The sequence below is a fragment of the Tenrec ecaudatus genome, chromosome 2 (assembly GCF_050624435.1).
Source record: "Tenrec ecaudatus isolate mTenEca1 chromosome 2, mTenEca1.hap1, whole genome shotgun sequence".
Taxonomy (NCBI): Eukaryota; Metazoa; Chordata; class Mammalia; order Afrosoricida; family Tenrecidae; genus Tenrec; species Tenrec ecaudatus.
In genome coordinates, this window is record NC_134531.1 from 74,058,459 (window position 1) to 74,071,730 (window position 13,272).

General features: G+C 47.9%; 1 protein-coding gene across 9 annotated transcripts in view; it reads left to right on the plus strand.

Annotated features, from left to right (window-relative positions):
• Positions 1–13,272, plus strand: part of PDE8B (phosphodiesterase 8B) — a 278,883-nt gene that overhangs the window by 173,344 nt on the left and 92,267 nt on the right. For all 9 annotated transcript variants that reach the window (XM_075543049.1, XM_075543055.1, XM_075543051.1 and 6 more), the window contains one exon: positions 8,900–8,978. In XM_075543049.1, coding sequence (XP_075399164.1) covers positions 8,900–8,978 — 79 coding nt within the window. The remainder of the gene's footprint in view (positions 1–8,899; positions 8,979–13,272) is intronic.

Here is a 13,272-nt window from a genome sequence, read left to right on the forward strand (position 1 = left end):
TGGGGAGGCGGGGAAGGGGAGCACCAGGCTGCGGGCAGAGGGTCAAATGCAGGAAGGTGCCCTCCGGGCTCCTTGTTCCAGGTTCCCCGCAGAGGAAGCTGACAGCTCTCACTGTAATGACTGTAACACTTAACCTGATGAGTTATTTACACGCAAAGGGAATCAAACCTTTATAAAACCTGAGAGTTCTTTCCCGCCATCCTCTGTCCTCTGGAAGCAAGGGACTCACGTCTACCTGCAGAGGCAGGTTCTCCGGGGGTCATCCCGGCTGGGTGGTGAAGAGGGAGCTAATTTATTTGTGGGGCAAAAAAAGGGGATGCTGACAATCACATTCATTCTTAGGTGGTGGAATAGCACAAAGGAATCTCTAAGCGGTTGGGGTATTTTAACGATCTCTGAAGACTGGTTGTTGTCAGGTGCCTTTGAGTCGGGTCCAAGGCGTAGGGACCTTGGTTCAGCAGAACAAACACTGCCTGCTTCTGTGGCATCCTCGCCATTGTTCTTCTGTTTGAGCCACTGTGTCCGTCCATCTGGTCCAGGGCCTCTTCCTGCCACTCTACTTTATCAAACGTGATGTCCCTTTCCAGGGACCGGGACGCTCCTGACAACCTGTCCAAAGTTTAGTGAGATGAAGTCTCACCACATTGACTCAGTGGAGCACTCAGGCCCTACTTCTTCCAAGGCAGACCTGCTTGTTCTTTTGGCCGTCCGTGGTACTTTCAGGATTTTCACCAGTCCAATTCATTTGCATCGGTTCGTCTTTGGTCCTCCTTACTCAGTGTCCGACTTTCAAGCTGGAAAGGGGAAAGCTGGTGAAGCATTGTGCCAAAGAATGTCTGAATGGAGAAGCCAGTTCTATTTCGTGGCTTCTTTTTTATCTGGATGTTTACTACCTTCAGACAGCATCCTGCAGTTTTCTAGAAAGCCATACCAGGATTACTTCAGGATTTTATGCTATTTAACAATGTGCAATAATTGCTTTTAGCCCTTGAACTTTTGTTTTTGATGTTTTCACAGTAAGCACAGCAGAAAAAGGAATCTGTTTTGTTAAATTCTTTCATTTTGTATTATCTACAATAAAAATTAACCAGATGCATCTTATTGCTTTCAGAAGAAGTTGCCTCATTTTATGGTAAATAAGCGCCTAACTGTTCTGGTGTCATTGAGTTGGTTCCAGCTACCAGGGGCCCAGTGGAGAGCATAAGGAACCGTGTGCCTGACCCTACACCGTCCTCACGTGTTAGGATTGAGCCCATTGTTGTAGCTACGTGTACAGGGTTCCGTCTTGTTGAGGAGCTTTCTCTATTTCACTGGCCCTCTGCTCTACCACATCGATGTCCTTTTCCTGAGATTGGTCTCTCCAGATAACATGTCCTAAGTACCGGAGACAAAGTTTCACCATTTTTCCTTCTAGGGAACAAACTGGCTTTACTTCCTGCAAAACAAAATTGTTTGCTAATCTGGTCATCCTGTACATCCACCATTCTTCCTCAGTGTCATCATGGAAAGGCCTCAACTCTTCCCAGCTCTTATGCATTACTCAACTTTCACATGCATGGAGGCATTGACAACACTATGCCTTGAGTCAGGCACACGTTAGTCCCCAAAGGGACATGTTTACTCTTCAACCCTTTAAAGAGGTCTTATGCAGATTTCCCTGTGGAATACCTTGCTTGGTTTCTTGACTGCTGCTTCCATGAGCATTGATTATGGATATAAGCAGAATGACATTTTTGACAGCTTCAATCTTTGCTTGGGAACGTGGTGTTGTCTTGGTTCGGTTGTGAAGATTTTGGTTTTCATTACACTGAGTTGCAATCCAGTATGAAGTTGGGGCCTTTGATCTCCATCAGCCGGGGCATCAAGCCCTCTTGGTTTGCAGCAAGCCAGGGTGGAAGCATCTTCACGCACAGGTTGTTCACTGACTTTCCTCCAATCCCACTGTCATGTCCTTTTTCTTATAAAATGGCTTCTCAATTTATTTACTCAGCACAAAGTTCGGATAAGTATGGAAAAAGGATACAACTCTGACACACATCTTTCCTGGCTTTCAACCATGCAATATCCACTTGTTTGTGTGAAGAACTACCTCTTGGTCTATGTACCGGTTCCACATGAGCACAATGAAGTATTTTGCATTCTCATTCTTCTCAATGCCATCCGTGATGTTTTATGATAATATACACAGTTGAATGCCTTTGAATAATCAGTAAAACACAAGCATATTTGTTGTCCTCTCTGATTATAGCCAGATCCATCTGATGTCAACAACGATAGCCATCATGACAGGTCCTCTTCTGAATCCAGCATGTTCAATGTGTCAAATCCGATCTTGAGATGTTTTCCAGATTCAAGTAGGATTTACTTAGGGTTATATTTTGTTTTCCTTGTATATCTCTTAACTTTCTTCATCTTCAACCCAAATTTGCATATGCACAATTGATGGTGTGTGTGTTCTACAGGTAGCACCCCCGGCGTTGTTTTGTCTGATGATACTAAGTTTCTCTATCCTATCTTCCCACAGAGGTATACAATCTGAGTCCTGTATATTTCTTCCAGTGAGATCCAAGCATGTAGACACTCTTTACATTCATAAGAGAAAAAGAAAAAGGGCCTGGGGTGGCAGGGTGAGGGGTGGGGCTGGCTTGCAATGGAGAAGTTGTTGGTCTTACAAAATTCTATCCTACATCTCCAGCTTCATTTCTTTCACCAAAGCTGTGTTTTGTAATTATGGTTCCTTCCTCTTTGTTTCCAAATTTCACATTCCAATCACCAGTAATTATCAATGCATCTTGATTGCATGTTTGATCCAGTTTATACTGAATAAGTTGGTGGAATTCTTCAGTTTCTTCATGGTTGGCTTTAGTAGATGGCGTACAAATTTGAGTAATATTTGTATTAACTGATCTTCCTTTTATATTTATAGATATTGTCTTATTACTAACAGCATTATACTTTAAGATAGATCTTGGAATGTTCTTCCTGGAAATGAACGCCACACCGTTCCTCGTGAATTTGTTGTTACCAGCATATTGTAAACCATATCATTATCAATTTCTGATGGCTACTACCAATCCATTTCCACTCACTAAGGCCTAGGGGATCAATCATTATGTGTTTCATTTCATTTTTGGATGACTTCCAATGTCTGTGAAGTCATAATTGGCACTTTTATGCTCTGTTTATTAATGAATGTTTACAGATGCTTTCTTCTCATTTGAGTCTTGCCACCTCAGCAAATCTGGGTCCCCAAGCTTTGGTTCTCTCCATGTCATGAAGGACAGCTCTTCTTTGAGTTGGTTTTAGGCCACCTTCCAACCTGAAGGGCTCGTCTTCTGCATGACCTTAGACATGTTCTGCTGCTGTCCCTTCCCTGAGGTTTTCAATGGCCCATTCCCCAGAAATGGACTGCTTAGCCCCTCTTCTAACGTGTTCTTAGTCTGAAAGCGCCACTGAAGCCTGCTCACCATGGGCGACCTGCTGCTATAGAAATAGTGTTGGTTTGGCGCCCAACATCACAGCAACATGTAAGCCACCGCGATATAACAGATAGGCTTTTTTAGGGGGCACTAGATATGATGCATGATAAGATCCTAGGGAGCGGCCTGAATGGATTCTTTCAATTGCCTACTTGGTTTGGGGGGACTGTCGTAAGGTTCTTTCAGGGCCATGAGTGGCACCCGATGATGGGCATAAAGGAAAGTAGTGAAGGGAGGTCTAACCCCCTTTCTAGCATTCAAGGGCACCTTGAGGATCTACCTGCATCCCAGAGACAAGCAAACAATGCCAGTTGCAGACTGGGAAAAGGCGGCTCTTTGTTATACAACGCCAGAGTAATTATAGTTTAATTATGCAATACCTTTCTTTCCCTACAGTTCCGCCCCCAGCTGCAGCTAAATATGTCACTGCCAGCACTCTGCAAGGACAGTCTGTCACACAGGATGATGGTGTCAAATGTCAAACTAGCCACTTGGCCGAGGCCTCCTGGTGTGGTGGCCACACTCACTAAACACACAGGAAAGGACCACGTGATCCAAAACTGTTACCTCGTCACATTTCTGTCTCCGTCTGAGAGTGATTTATATACCAGAATTCATGAATTAGGACAGGCATCCTCAAAAGATAGCCCACGGGCCACCTGCAGCCCACCGAGGACATTTATCCGGTCCACCGGGTGTTTTTGCCCTGTTTGTTTTTTTACTTCAAAATAATTTATGTGCAGTGTGCATAGGAATTTGTTCATAATTTTTTAACTATAGTGTGGCCCTCCAATGGGTCTGATGGTCAGTGAACTGGCCCCCTGTTTAAAAAGTTTGAGGACCCCTGAACTAGGAAGTATTAATGATCATCTAAATTCAATAACAACTCTGTATGTCTTCTGACGAAGCCAGAGTCCTTGGTGGGGTAGCAGTGGTTTGGAAGGACGAGCCTCACTGCAGGAGAAAGATGACGCTTTCTACTCCAGTACAGTTACAGGCCTGGAAACCCATAAGGGGCAGTTCTATCTGTCCTATAGGGCATCTAGGAGACGGTATAGACTCGATGCCAGTTTGTTGCTGTTTTGCAGGCCTTTGTAAGGAGCCCTGGTGGCACAGTGGGCTATGTGTTGTGCTGCTGACTGCAAGACCAGCAGTTCGAGCCTACCAGCCACTCCATGGGGGGAAAAGTGAGGTTTCCTACTCCCGTGAAGATATGCAGTCCTGGAAAGTCAAAGGGGCAGTTGTACTTGGTTGGTCCAACGCAGCGGCAGTGAGTCAATGTCCGTATGTGTATTTATTATTTAAAAGGCTACATTGTTGTCTTTCGGCGCCTCACGTGAGTTCCAACTCATAGTGACCCTGTGTTCAACAGGATGAAACACCACCGCCCCGGTGTGGCAGCCTCGATGTCAATCCGTCTTGTTGAGGGCCTTCTTTTTCACGGCCCCATCCACTTTGCCAAGGATGCTGTCCTGCTCCAGGGACGCCCCCTCCTGATAGCATGGCCAGAGCGTGAGAGGAGACTTGCTATCCTTGCTACCAAGGAGCATTCTGGCTGTACGTCTTCCAAGACAGATCTGTTTGTTCTGTTGCCAGTCCATGGCTCTTTCAATATTCTTTGCCAGCACTGTATGCTTCTTAACTCTGAATGAAAGGCTCTATAATCCAAAAATAAATGTGGGCTTACGTATTTACGGAGAGTTTCAGAGGAGCAGTGTACATGGAAGAGGTACCATCTATTGTTTCTGTCATTCGTCAGTTTGATGTTTGCCATCAAGGCGTCATGTTCAAGTCATCGTGTTTGTTTCACTCCTAATATTTAGACAGTGGCGCTCCTCCGATTTAGGCAGTCGGCGTTTCTGATGGGAAGCTTTGTGTGCTGGCACCTTGCCTCCCTCAGTAGTAGCAGATGTTTATGGAGGACGTTACCCTCACGTGGGTACCGTGGGACAGCCCCGTGCTGCAGGAGAAGAGACAAAGCTGCGAAAGCTAAGACTAGCTGGGCCCCTCGCCTCATTGCCCAGAGCGAAGCGCAGATCCGTAGCAGATCCAGGGGCTGTCCACGCGCCTTTCCCTTCTGCCTCCCAGACCCCCGCCGGCATGCGCCTTGCATTCAGAATCTTCTCCCACTAGCTGCCACACTGCCCAGTCCTAACCCTCGTCCTTCCGGGTGGACCTCGAGACAATGTGTGTTTTCTTTTGAAAGGTTCTAGAACACTTTAGGGAGTGACATGGGAAATTATATAACCCAGCTTCCTTAAGCCACCATTGACAAAGAAAACACTGAAAGCCAGAAGGGCTCCTGACCTGGAAGGCTAGCAGGAGTCCAGTATTTGCAGAATTTATGCCTGGATGTTCTTATGGGGGGAGGGAGGAAAGCTGTATTATCCAAAAATAAATGTGTTCATGAGAAGCAGCTTCCTTAGAGTTTACCTTTGTCCTCTGGATCTTCTGAGGGCGCTGCAGAAATGGTCACGGGCCCATCCTTCCTGGATTTATACCACACTAGGTGACCTCTCCGTTGGCTTCTCTTTCCAATTCCCCAACTTTTTAATCTGGAGGATACAAAGAAAAATAAAGACATTTGAGCCACAAGCGTTATATGGTTCCCCCAAACAGAGAGTTAATAAAGCTAAGGCTTTGCTAGGTGAAGAATATTAATAATTCATACAAGCAATTAAGTTTCCAAACTCTAGGACCATGATTCAAATGGATTACCTCATTTTTGCTGCCGGTTTCCTTCAATAGAACTATCAACCAAAAAAAGGTTGGCAGCACAGAAAAACAGTGTGGTCCAGTTGGGCTGGCCACCAGGCGGAAATAATCTACTGGTTCTACCAATACGTCCTCGCCTCAGCCGTTAATAAGAATTTGCTTGCACCCATCGGGAATTGTATGGACTGAAGATTGTATGCTTCATCAATAATCATAAAATGAATACTTAATATATTTTAGAGATTGGATGTAAGCTCTTGCTTGAGACAGCTCTTGAATTGACAAAGAACGACAGTCTCCGGTACTTGTTTGCAAACGTGCTTTTACTTTGAGGAAATGCTCGGGAAAGAAAGGACATCATCGTTTGATAAAAATGTGTTATTTATGACTTAATTATCCATCTCCCAGAGTCAACGAATTGGCCTGTATAGAATGTATTTCTCCACATAAACTTTAAATGTCTTTCCAAAGAATGCGTAACTTCTGGAGTACATTACTGCCCAGAGAATGAATGCTTTCCTGTGATGCGGCTTTGGACTCTGGGTCGGGGTCCCTAGAAGGTACTATTGCTAAGGCTTGCTCTTGCTTATTTGTGAGAGGCAGTGCTCTAGTGACTTTGGTAACAGTTTTAAAGTCTTCGTTTTTCTTATTTTAAATAATCGAATTTACAAATGTAGTGCTGGGTAATAAAACCATATGCATTTCAAGTAGGCCCAGGTAATATCATCAAGAACATAAGATGACAGCCATCAGGAAGCACAGTCGATTTACCTTGATGTTCTCCTTTGCTCTGCTCACCTAAATCATGACTGGTTCACTCACCCTCGCATACTAAAATGCTCATCTCTACCAAAAGAGGAACGCCATCCTCCAGTGGGCTACAATCCGTCAGGTCCTGGGGATAATGGAAGGAAATGTTGCCCAGCCATGGGCCATCCTCATGTTTGAGTCTCGTGTTGAGGTTAGTGTGCCAGTCTCTCTGACTGAGGGTCTCCCACACCCTTGTTGACCCTCTGTTCCACCAGACATGATACCCTCCTCCAGCAATTGGCCACGTGTCCGTAGCAAACGAGTTAGACAATCTCTAGAGTTATCTGGCTATTAAGCAACACCGCTCTCCGCTTGACATTTCAGATATACTCATGAGGAAAGATAAGCTATGGTTCATCATGCTTTTGAACAAAGGTCTTCGAACGCTAAGCTACCGTGTGCTGGAGTCGTCCAATGTTGGAGCCTTACATTTTGAGATATGCTTCACATAAATTGGCCTGATACTTATTAGAGCAACCTATAAGGTACCTATCATTATCTTCAGTGTACAAATGAGGAAACTGAGGACCGAAGGAAATAAAACATGGCTCTAAGCCCCACAGCTGGTTAAACACACAGCCCGATCCTTCCCAGCCCCTCTCAACCCTCCCCACCCAGCGATTCTTTCTGTCTTCTCCTCTGCAAACAGATCAAAACAGGATAGCAAAGCTGGGCTGCCTGCGCAAGTGGGAAAGGTAAACTGATTGTAAGAGTTTGTTTTATAAGAAGAAATGTCAATCCAGTAAATCAACACACTTTTATTGTAGTGTGTAAGAAAGCCTTCGCTGGGATTATTTAAACAACCAGGACAAATAATAACGCTCTCAGGTCTAGCTAAGGAGGACTGAAGAATCAATGCATTTGAATTATGGCGCTGGCAAAGAATACTGGAAGTACAATGGACTGCCAGGAGCATGCACAAGTATGTTCTAGAAGAAGTATCGTTAGCATGCTCCTTGGAAGCAGGATGTTGAAACTGCCTCGCACATCCTTTGGGCATGTTATCAGGGGACACCAGTCCTTGGCAAAGTCGGAGGGCAGTGAAAAAGAGGAAGACTCTTGATGAGATGAATTGACACAGTGGCTGCAACAACTGGCCCAAAGAGAAGAGTTGTGAAGATGCTGTGGGACTAGGCAGTGTCTTCGTTCTGTTGTGCACAGGGACATTGTGGGCTGGAACCAACTCAGTGACACCCATCAACAACAACTGGGAACCAGCCACATGCTTGCTGTACAGAACCTACTGTGTCTGGAGTTGGCCGGATTTTGGAAATAAGTTAAAATTATCAAGAGTTTGGGAGCTTAACTTCAGATGTTCCAGATCCTCGAGGAAGATCGCAGAGGAGTCTCCACCGAGATGTCCAGTCCAACGAGGGAGGCCTGGCATGGTTGCCTTCTGTCGTGCCAGTGGGCATGCTGGAAGCTGAGCTCCATAAAGCCTTGTTTATTTGAGATCATGGAAATCCGAAAGGAGAAGTGTTTGTCTCTTGCAAAAGGTCGGATGACCTCCGATCCGATGAGAGCCCAACAAAGTCCGAATTGACAGAGAGATTTGACTTCTCTGTGAGCACAGTGGTCAGGGGAACAGAGGAGCATCTTGAATGTGGAACCAGGAGGACTTGGCAAGACCCTCTCTCCTGTGTCTCTGTTCTCCCCCAAGTTGCTCATGGCACTCTGCCGCGGTTGTGTTGCGTGGCAGTTCCTCTCTTCACAGACATGGGATGGTATGCAGTGGTATCTCCACATAGTTTCAGAGAAAGGATTGAGTTTTCTTCTCAAAGCATATTAATGTCAAAAGAATTCATGATTTTAGGAATCTGGGAAACTGATAACTTCACAGAGGAAATGACCACTGGTTGACCGTAGAACTAACATCAGTCTTTTGCAACCTACAGGGCCTGTAATTCGGTGTTTACAGCATTAGACCACTGTCACGAAGCCATAGAAATAACGAGTGACGACCATGTGATCCAGGTAAGGAAAAGCTTCGTGTCTGTAGATGTCAAGATAGAACATTTGAAGTATGAGTCACCCTGTTTCAAGCACTGCCCCGTAATTCCCACAGTTTAGCTTTGGAGCAAGGAAAGTCAAAGTGCGCTGAGCAGACTCTGACAGACATAAGCTAAGAACCAGGTGTTCAATAAAGAATTTTAAAAATGCATTCATTCAGGTAAGCAACTGGCATTTCATTGAACAAGGGGCAAATTCTCTGGACTATCTGTGATGGTGGCTGATTACACAGAACGCAAGCGGAATAGTTGAGTAAATGCTATAAAGCCCCATGGAAACAGGACATCTTTAAAGATGCGTATTCAGTGACCGGCAGTTGGTATTCTGATTCCAATGCACTCTTACAATGTTGTCATTTTGCTAACGGCACGCATATGGAAAATCCTTGGCTGACATAAAATCATTTTATGTTTGTCGGAAAGTCCATGTTAAAATTGACACCTACACTTGGAACCTCTGAGGGAGATGTTCCCTGAATTTGTGCCAACCTGCCTGCTCCTGGTGGTGTAGTGGAGTGTTGGGCTACTAGCCACGAGGTCGGTAGTTAAATCCACCAGCCACCCTATGGGAAAACAACGAGGCTGTCTGCTCCCCGCAAAGTTTTCCAGTCTTGGAAGCCTTAAGGAGCCATTGCACTGTGTCCCACAATGTTGCTCAGATTCAGGATGGACTTGAGGTCAGTGGGCCTAGTTGTTGGGGTTCGGGCTGCTGCCCGTGGATGGGGTGGCCTACAGTGTGAGGAGCACGAGCTGTCCCCGGTAAGCCGCCAAGGCCAGCGCCCCAGACACAATGGCCCCACAGCGCTCTCCTCCAGCACGCGCCCCACAGGCATGCCCTCCTCTCACGCTGGAGCACAACGGAAGTAGCCCTCTCGGTCGCTTCCTGCTGCTTCTAGAACAGATGCCCACAGACTCAGTGGCTGCAGACAACCCGCGCTTCTGGTTCTGGAGGTCAGGCATCTGAAGTGGGTCTCTCTGGGATAAAGTCCAGCCTCTTGGCGGCTCCAGGGGAGAATGCATTTTCTTGCCCTTGCCAGCTTGGCTGCATCCCTTGACACACACACACACACACACACACACACACACACACACACACACACCCCGCCTTCAGAGTTAGCAGTGAAGCATTTCAAGTCTCTTACCCCTCTCGTTGCCTTCTTTCATGGATAAGGAACCCGTTGATGGTCTTGGACCCACTCAAAGGGTTCAGGATTATCTCCCTCTCACAAGATCCCCTTCCTTCGATCGCACCTGTGAAGTCACTTTTGCCACGTAATGTTGCACGCTCCTAGATTCCCAGGATTCAGATGTGGACACTGAGGCCCTGGGGGCGAGGGGGCATTAGTCTCCCTACCCTGCAGTGTCATGAGCACTTGGATGAAGTTGTCCCCCCATTCTGCTCAGTGACCCTGGGGATGAGAGGTGATCGCCCCCATGTATACAGATAAAGGAGGCTCAGGAAAGCAAAGGAAACTGTCCGAGACAAAGTACTGGAGCTAAATTATGTCACCAGGGCCTTTGACTGCCAAGTCCTCCCCCCCACCCTGGAAATGGAGCTGGAGGCGTCCTCGGGCTGCTGCCTTTCCCTGGCCCACCTGCCCCTGCTGCTGCCTCCCGGACCGCAGCAAAAGCTGCTGTGTTCCCTTCGCAGACGAGATATGGGATTTCCCACCAAGGCATTGGACTGTCCTGACTGGAGCAGCACGCATTGTCTCTGGGCGTCCCCTCTCACCATCTTGGGAGGCTGGAGTGGGGCTTCAGGGACGAGGAGAAAGGATGCCCTGCCCTTTCCTCCCTTCCCCGCTTGTCATCTGAGAAGAACCACTTCTAACCGGGAAGCAGAGGCCTTCTCCGTGCCAACGCCGCCGGCAGTGGCATGGAAAACGTGGGTCTCCGGGAGAAGGAGTGTGGTGGTGGAGTCACAGATGCTGGCCAGGAACAGGAGGAAGCAGGGTGTGAGGGAGGGAGGGGGAGGGAGCGGCACGGTGTGACTAGGGAACAACCCTCGCACCCACGGCCACCAGCCACTGCCCACTCAGGGGGAACTGCCCCTGGGAGGTTTCCGAAATGGTGACTTCCAACAAGAGTAGAAAGCCCCACCTTTCTCGCAAAGATCGGCTGGTGGTTTTGAACTGCTGCCCTTGTGCAGCACAGCGCAGTGCACAGCCACTAGGCCATCAGAACGCCTTCTGTGACAGAAAAGGAATCCTGACATAAGACACTTTTCACTTGGCAACTTTTTCTGGGGGGACCTCAGGGACCCGCTTCCTACCATTGTGAGATCTCCCTCAGCAGTCCCAATGCAAAGAGGATGCTGCGGGCAAGGAGTGGGATAGTGGGTTATGCACTGGGCTGCTAGCGACAAGGTCAGCAGTTTGAAGCCACCAGCCGCTCCGCAGGAGAAAGGGGAGGCTTTCTACTCCGGAAAAGAGTACAGTCCTGGAAACCCACAGGGGCAGCTCTACTCTGTCCTATAAAGTCGCTAGGAATCAGAATCGACTCGATGGCAGTGGGACTGATTTGGAGTTGGACACAAAGATCAGTAATCAGATCATCTTGGTGCTGTGTATTCCAAGAAGAGTCTGTAATGTTGATTCCATACATGTTCTCATATGGTGGGGGGGGGAGGGTGCCTCCCAGTATTGCCTCAGATTTGTGCCCCCTTGTGTGTATAGATATTTGGAAGTCAGAAAATAGCACCTAAAATTTAGGAGCCAGCTCTGTCGATCTAGCCCCTCTGTCTAAACTGTCTTGTTTACTACTTGGAAGTCTTACGTGGTATTTACCATGCACCAGGCATTGTTGGAAGCATTTCATCCACACTCATGTACTTCTTAAAACAATCCTTGTCTTCTGCCCACTTTTCTGGTGAGGAACCGGAAAACCAGCTCAGGAGCTTTTCCAAAGCCTTGCAGTTAGTAACTAACAGAGCCAGAGCTTAGACTTGGGCACCTCAGCTCTGGAGCCCCTGCCCTAGGCACCTGCTCTTCTCAGAGACGGTGGAACCTCGAGGTGAACAGGGGAAGTGGCTTCTGTTCATTTACAACCTCACAGGGGAGAAGAAGAAGCATGCATGGAAACGTATTCCAACGCAGCCAGCACACAGGGAAGACAACACATTATCAATGCCGTCTATTCAGCCATCAAGTATTTCTGAAACAGCCTTGACCATCCAAAGAGAAAGTCATTGACCTTAGGGATGTGGTGTCTGCCAAGGTTGATAGTTCAAAACCCACCAGATGCTCCAGCGGGGAAAGATGAGGCTGGCTGCTCCCATAAAGGTTCACAGTCTTGCAAAGTCTGGGTGGCAGTGGGTTGGGGGAGAGAAAGCAATAAATTAAGAACCAAAGTCTGTGTAATGAGTCCGTTAGATGCCTGAAGAGGAGACCATTGAGGACATAGGGGGTACCACCAACTCCTGTTGTGCGGGGGCTCAAGGAAGGCTTCCTGGAGGAGGAGAGGGGGTCCATGGGGGTTGGTGAGGCGAAGAGATAAGAAAGGGAGGCTGGCGTAGAGCACACGGGCACAGGCCTGCGGATGGAAGGCACGCAGGCAGCTCGGCAGCAGGCAGGCAGCGGGCCAGGGGACTGGGACAGGCCTGGCGATGTCCTGGCCTGGCCCACGAGGGTGGTGGTGCAGTCCCAGTGAAACCTATGCTGCATCCTCTCTCCAGCTCCCCAGCAGTGCCCAGAGCCCCGAGCATCTTCCTGACCCTCCCAGCCAGAGTTAATTTTATTAATCAGAGCCATGTCCCCGAAGGAACAGCTCTCCAAGAGTCCCCGCATCACCGGACTCATTACTGCTGTCATCAGTCCAGGGCAAGAGCGATTGCAACTCTCAAGAATGGTTCTGAAGCATCAGCGTGATGTGGATTTCTCCCAGAGAAACCTTTGACCTAAATGCCGTGCCCCTGGATCTTCTTGCATCCTCGGTCACATGTCTCTTCCCACTCAACTCCTCACTCGATGGGGGTGTCCTTTGAGAAGAAACTGAAGGGTGGAGGAGACAAGGGTGGGAAGTCAGCCCAGGTAACAGCTCTACGGCTTAGGGTCCTGGGCAGAACTTTGGGAAGAAGCCTGTGTCTGCTTGCCCCTAAGATGGGCCTGGGGGATGAGGGGATGGGGGTGCTGCCCATCTCATGCTCTGCCCCTAGCACTTGGCGGGGAGGCGGTCCCAGTTAGCTGCCAGGATTGGGCTTATTGTTCACATCAGCCCCAAGTGCCCTCATCACCGTAGCCAGATGATTAGATGGTGACCAC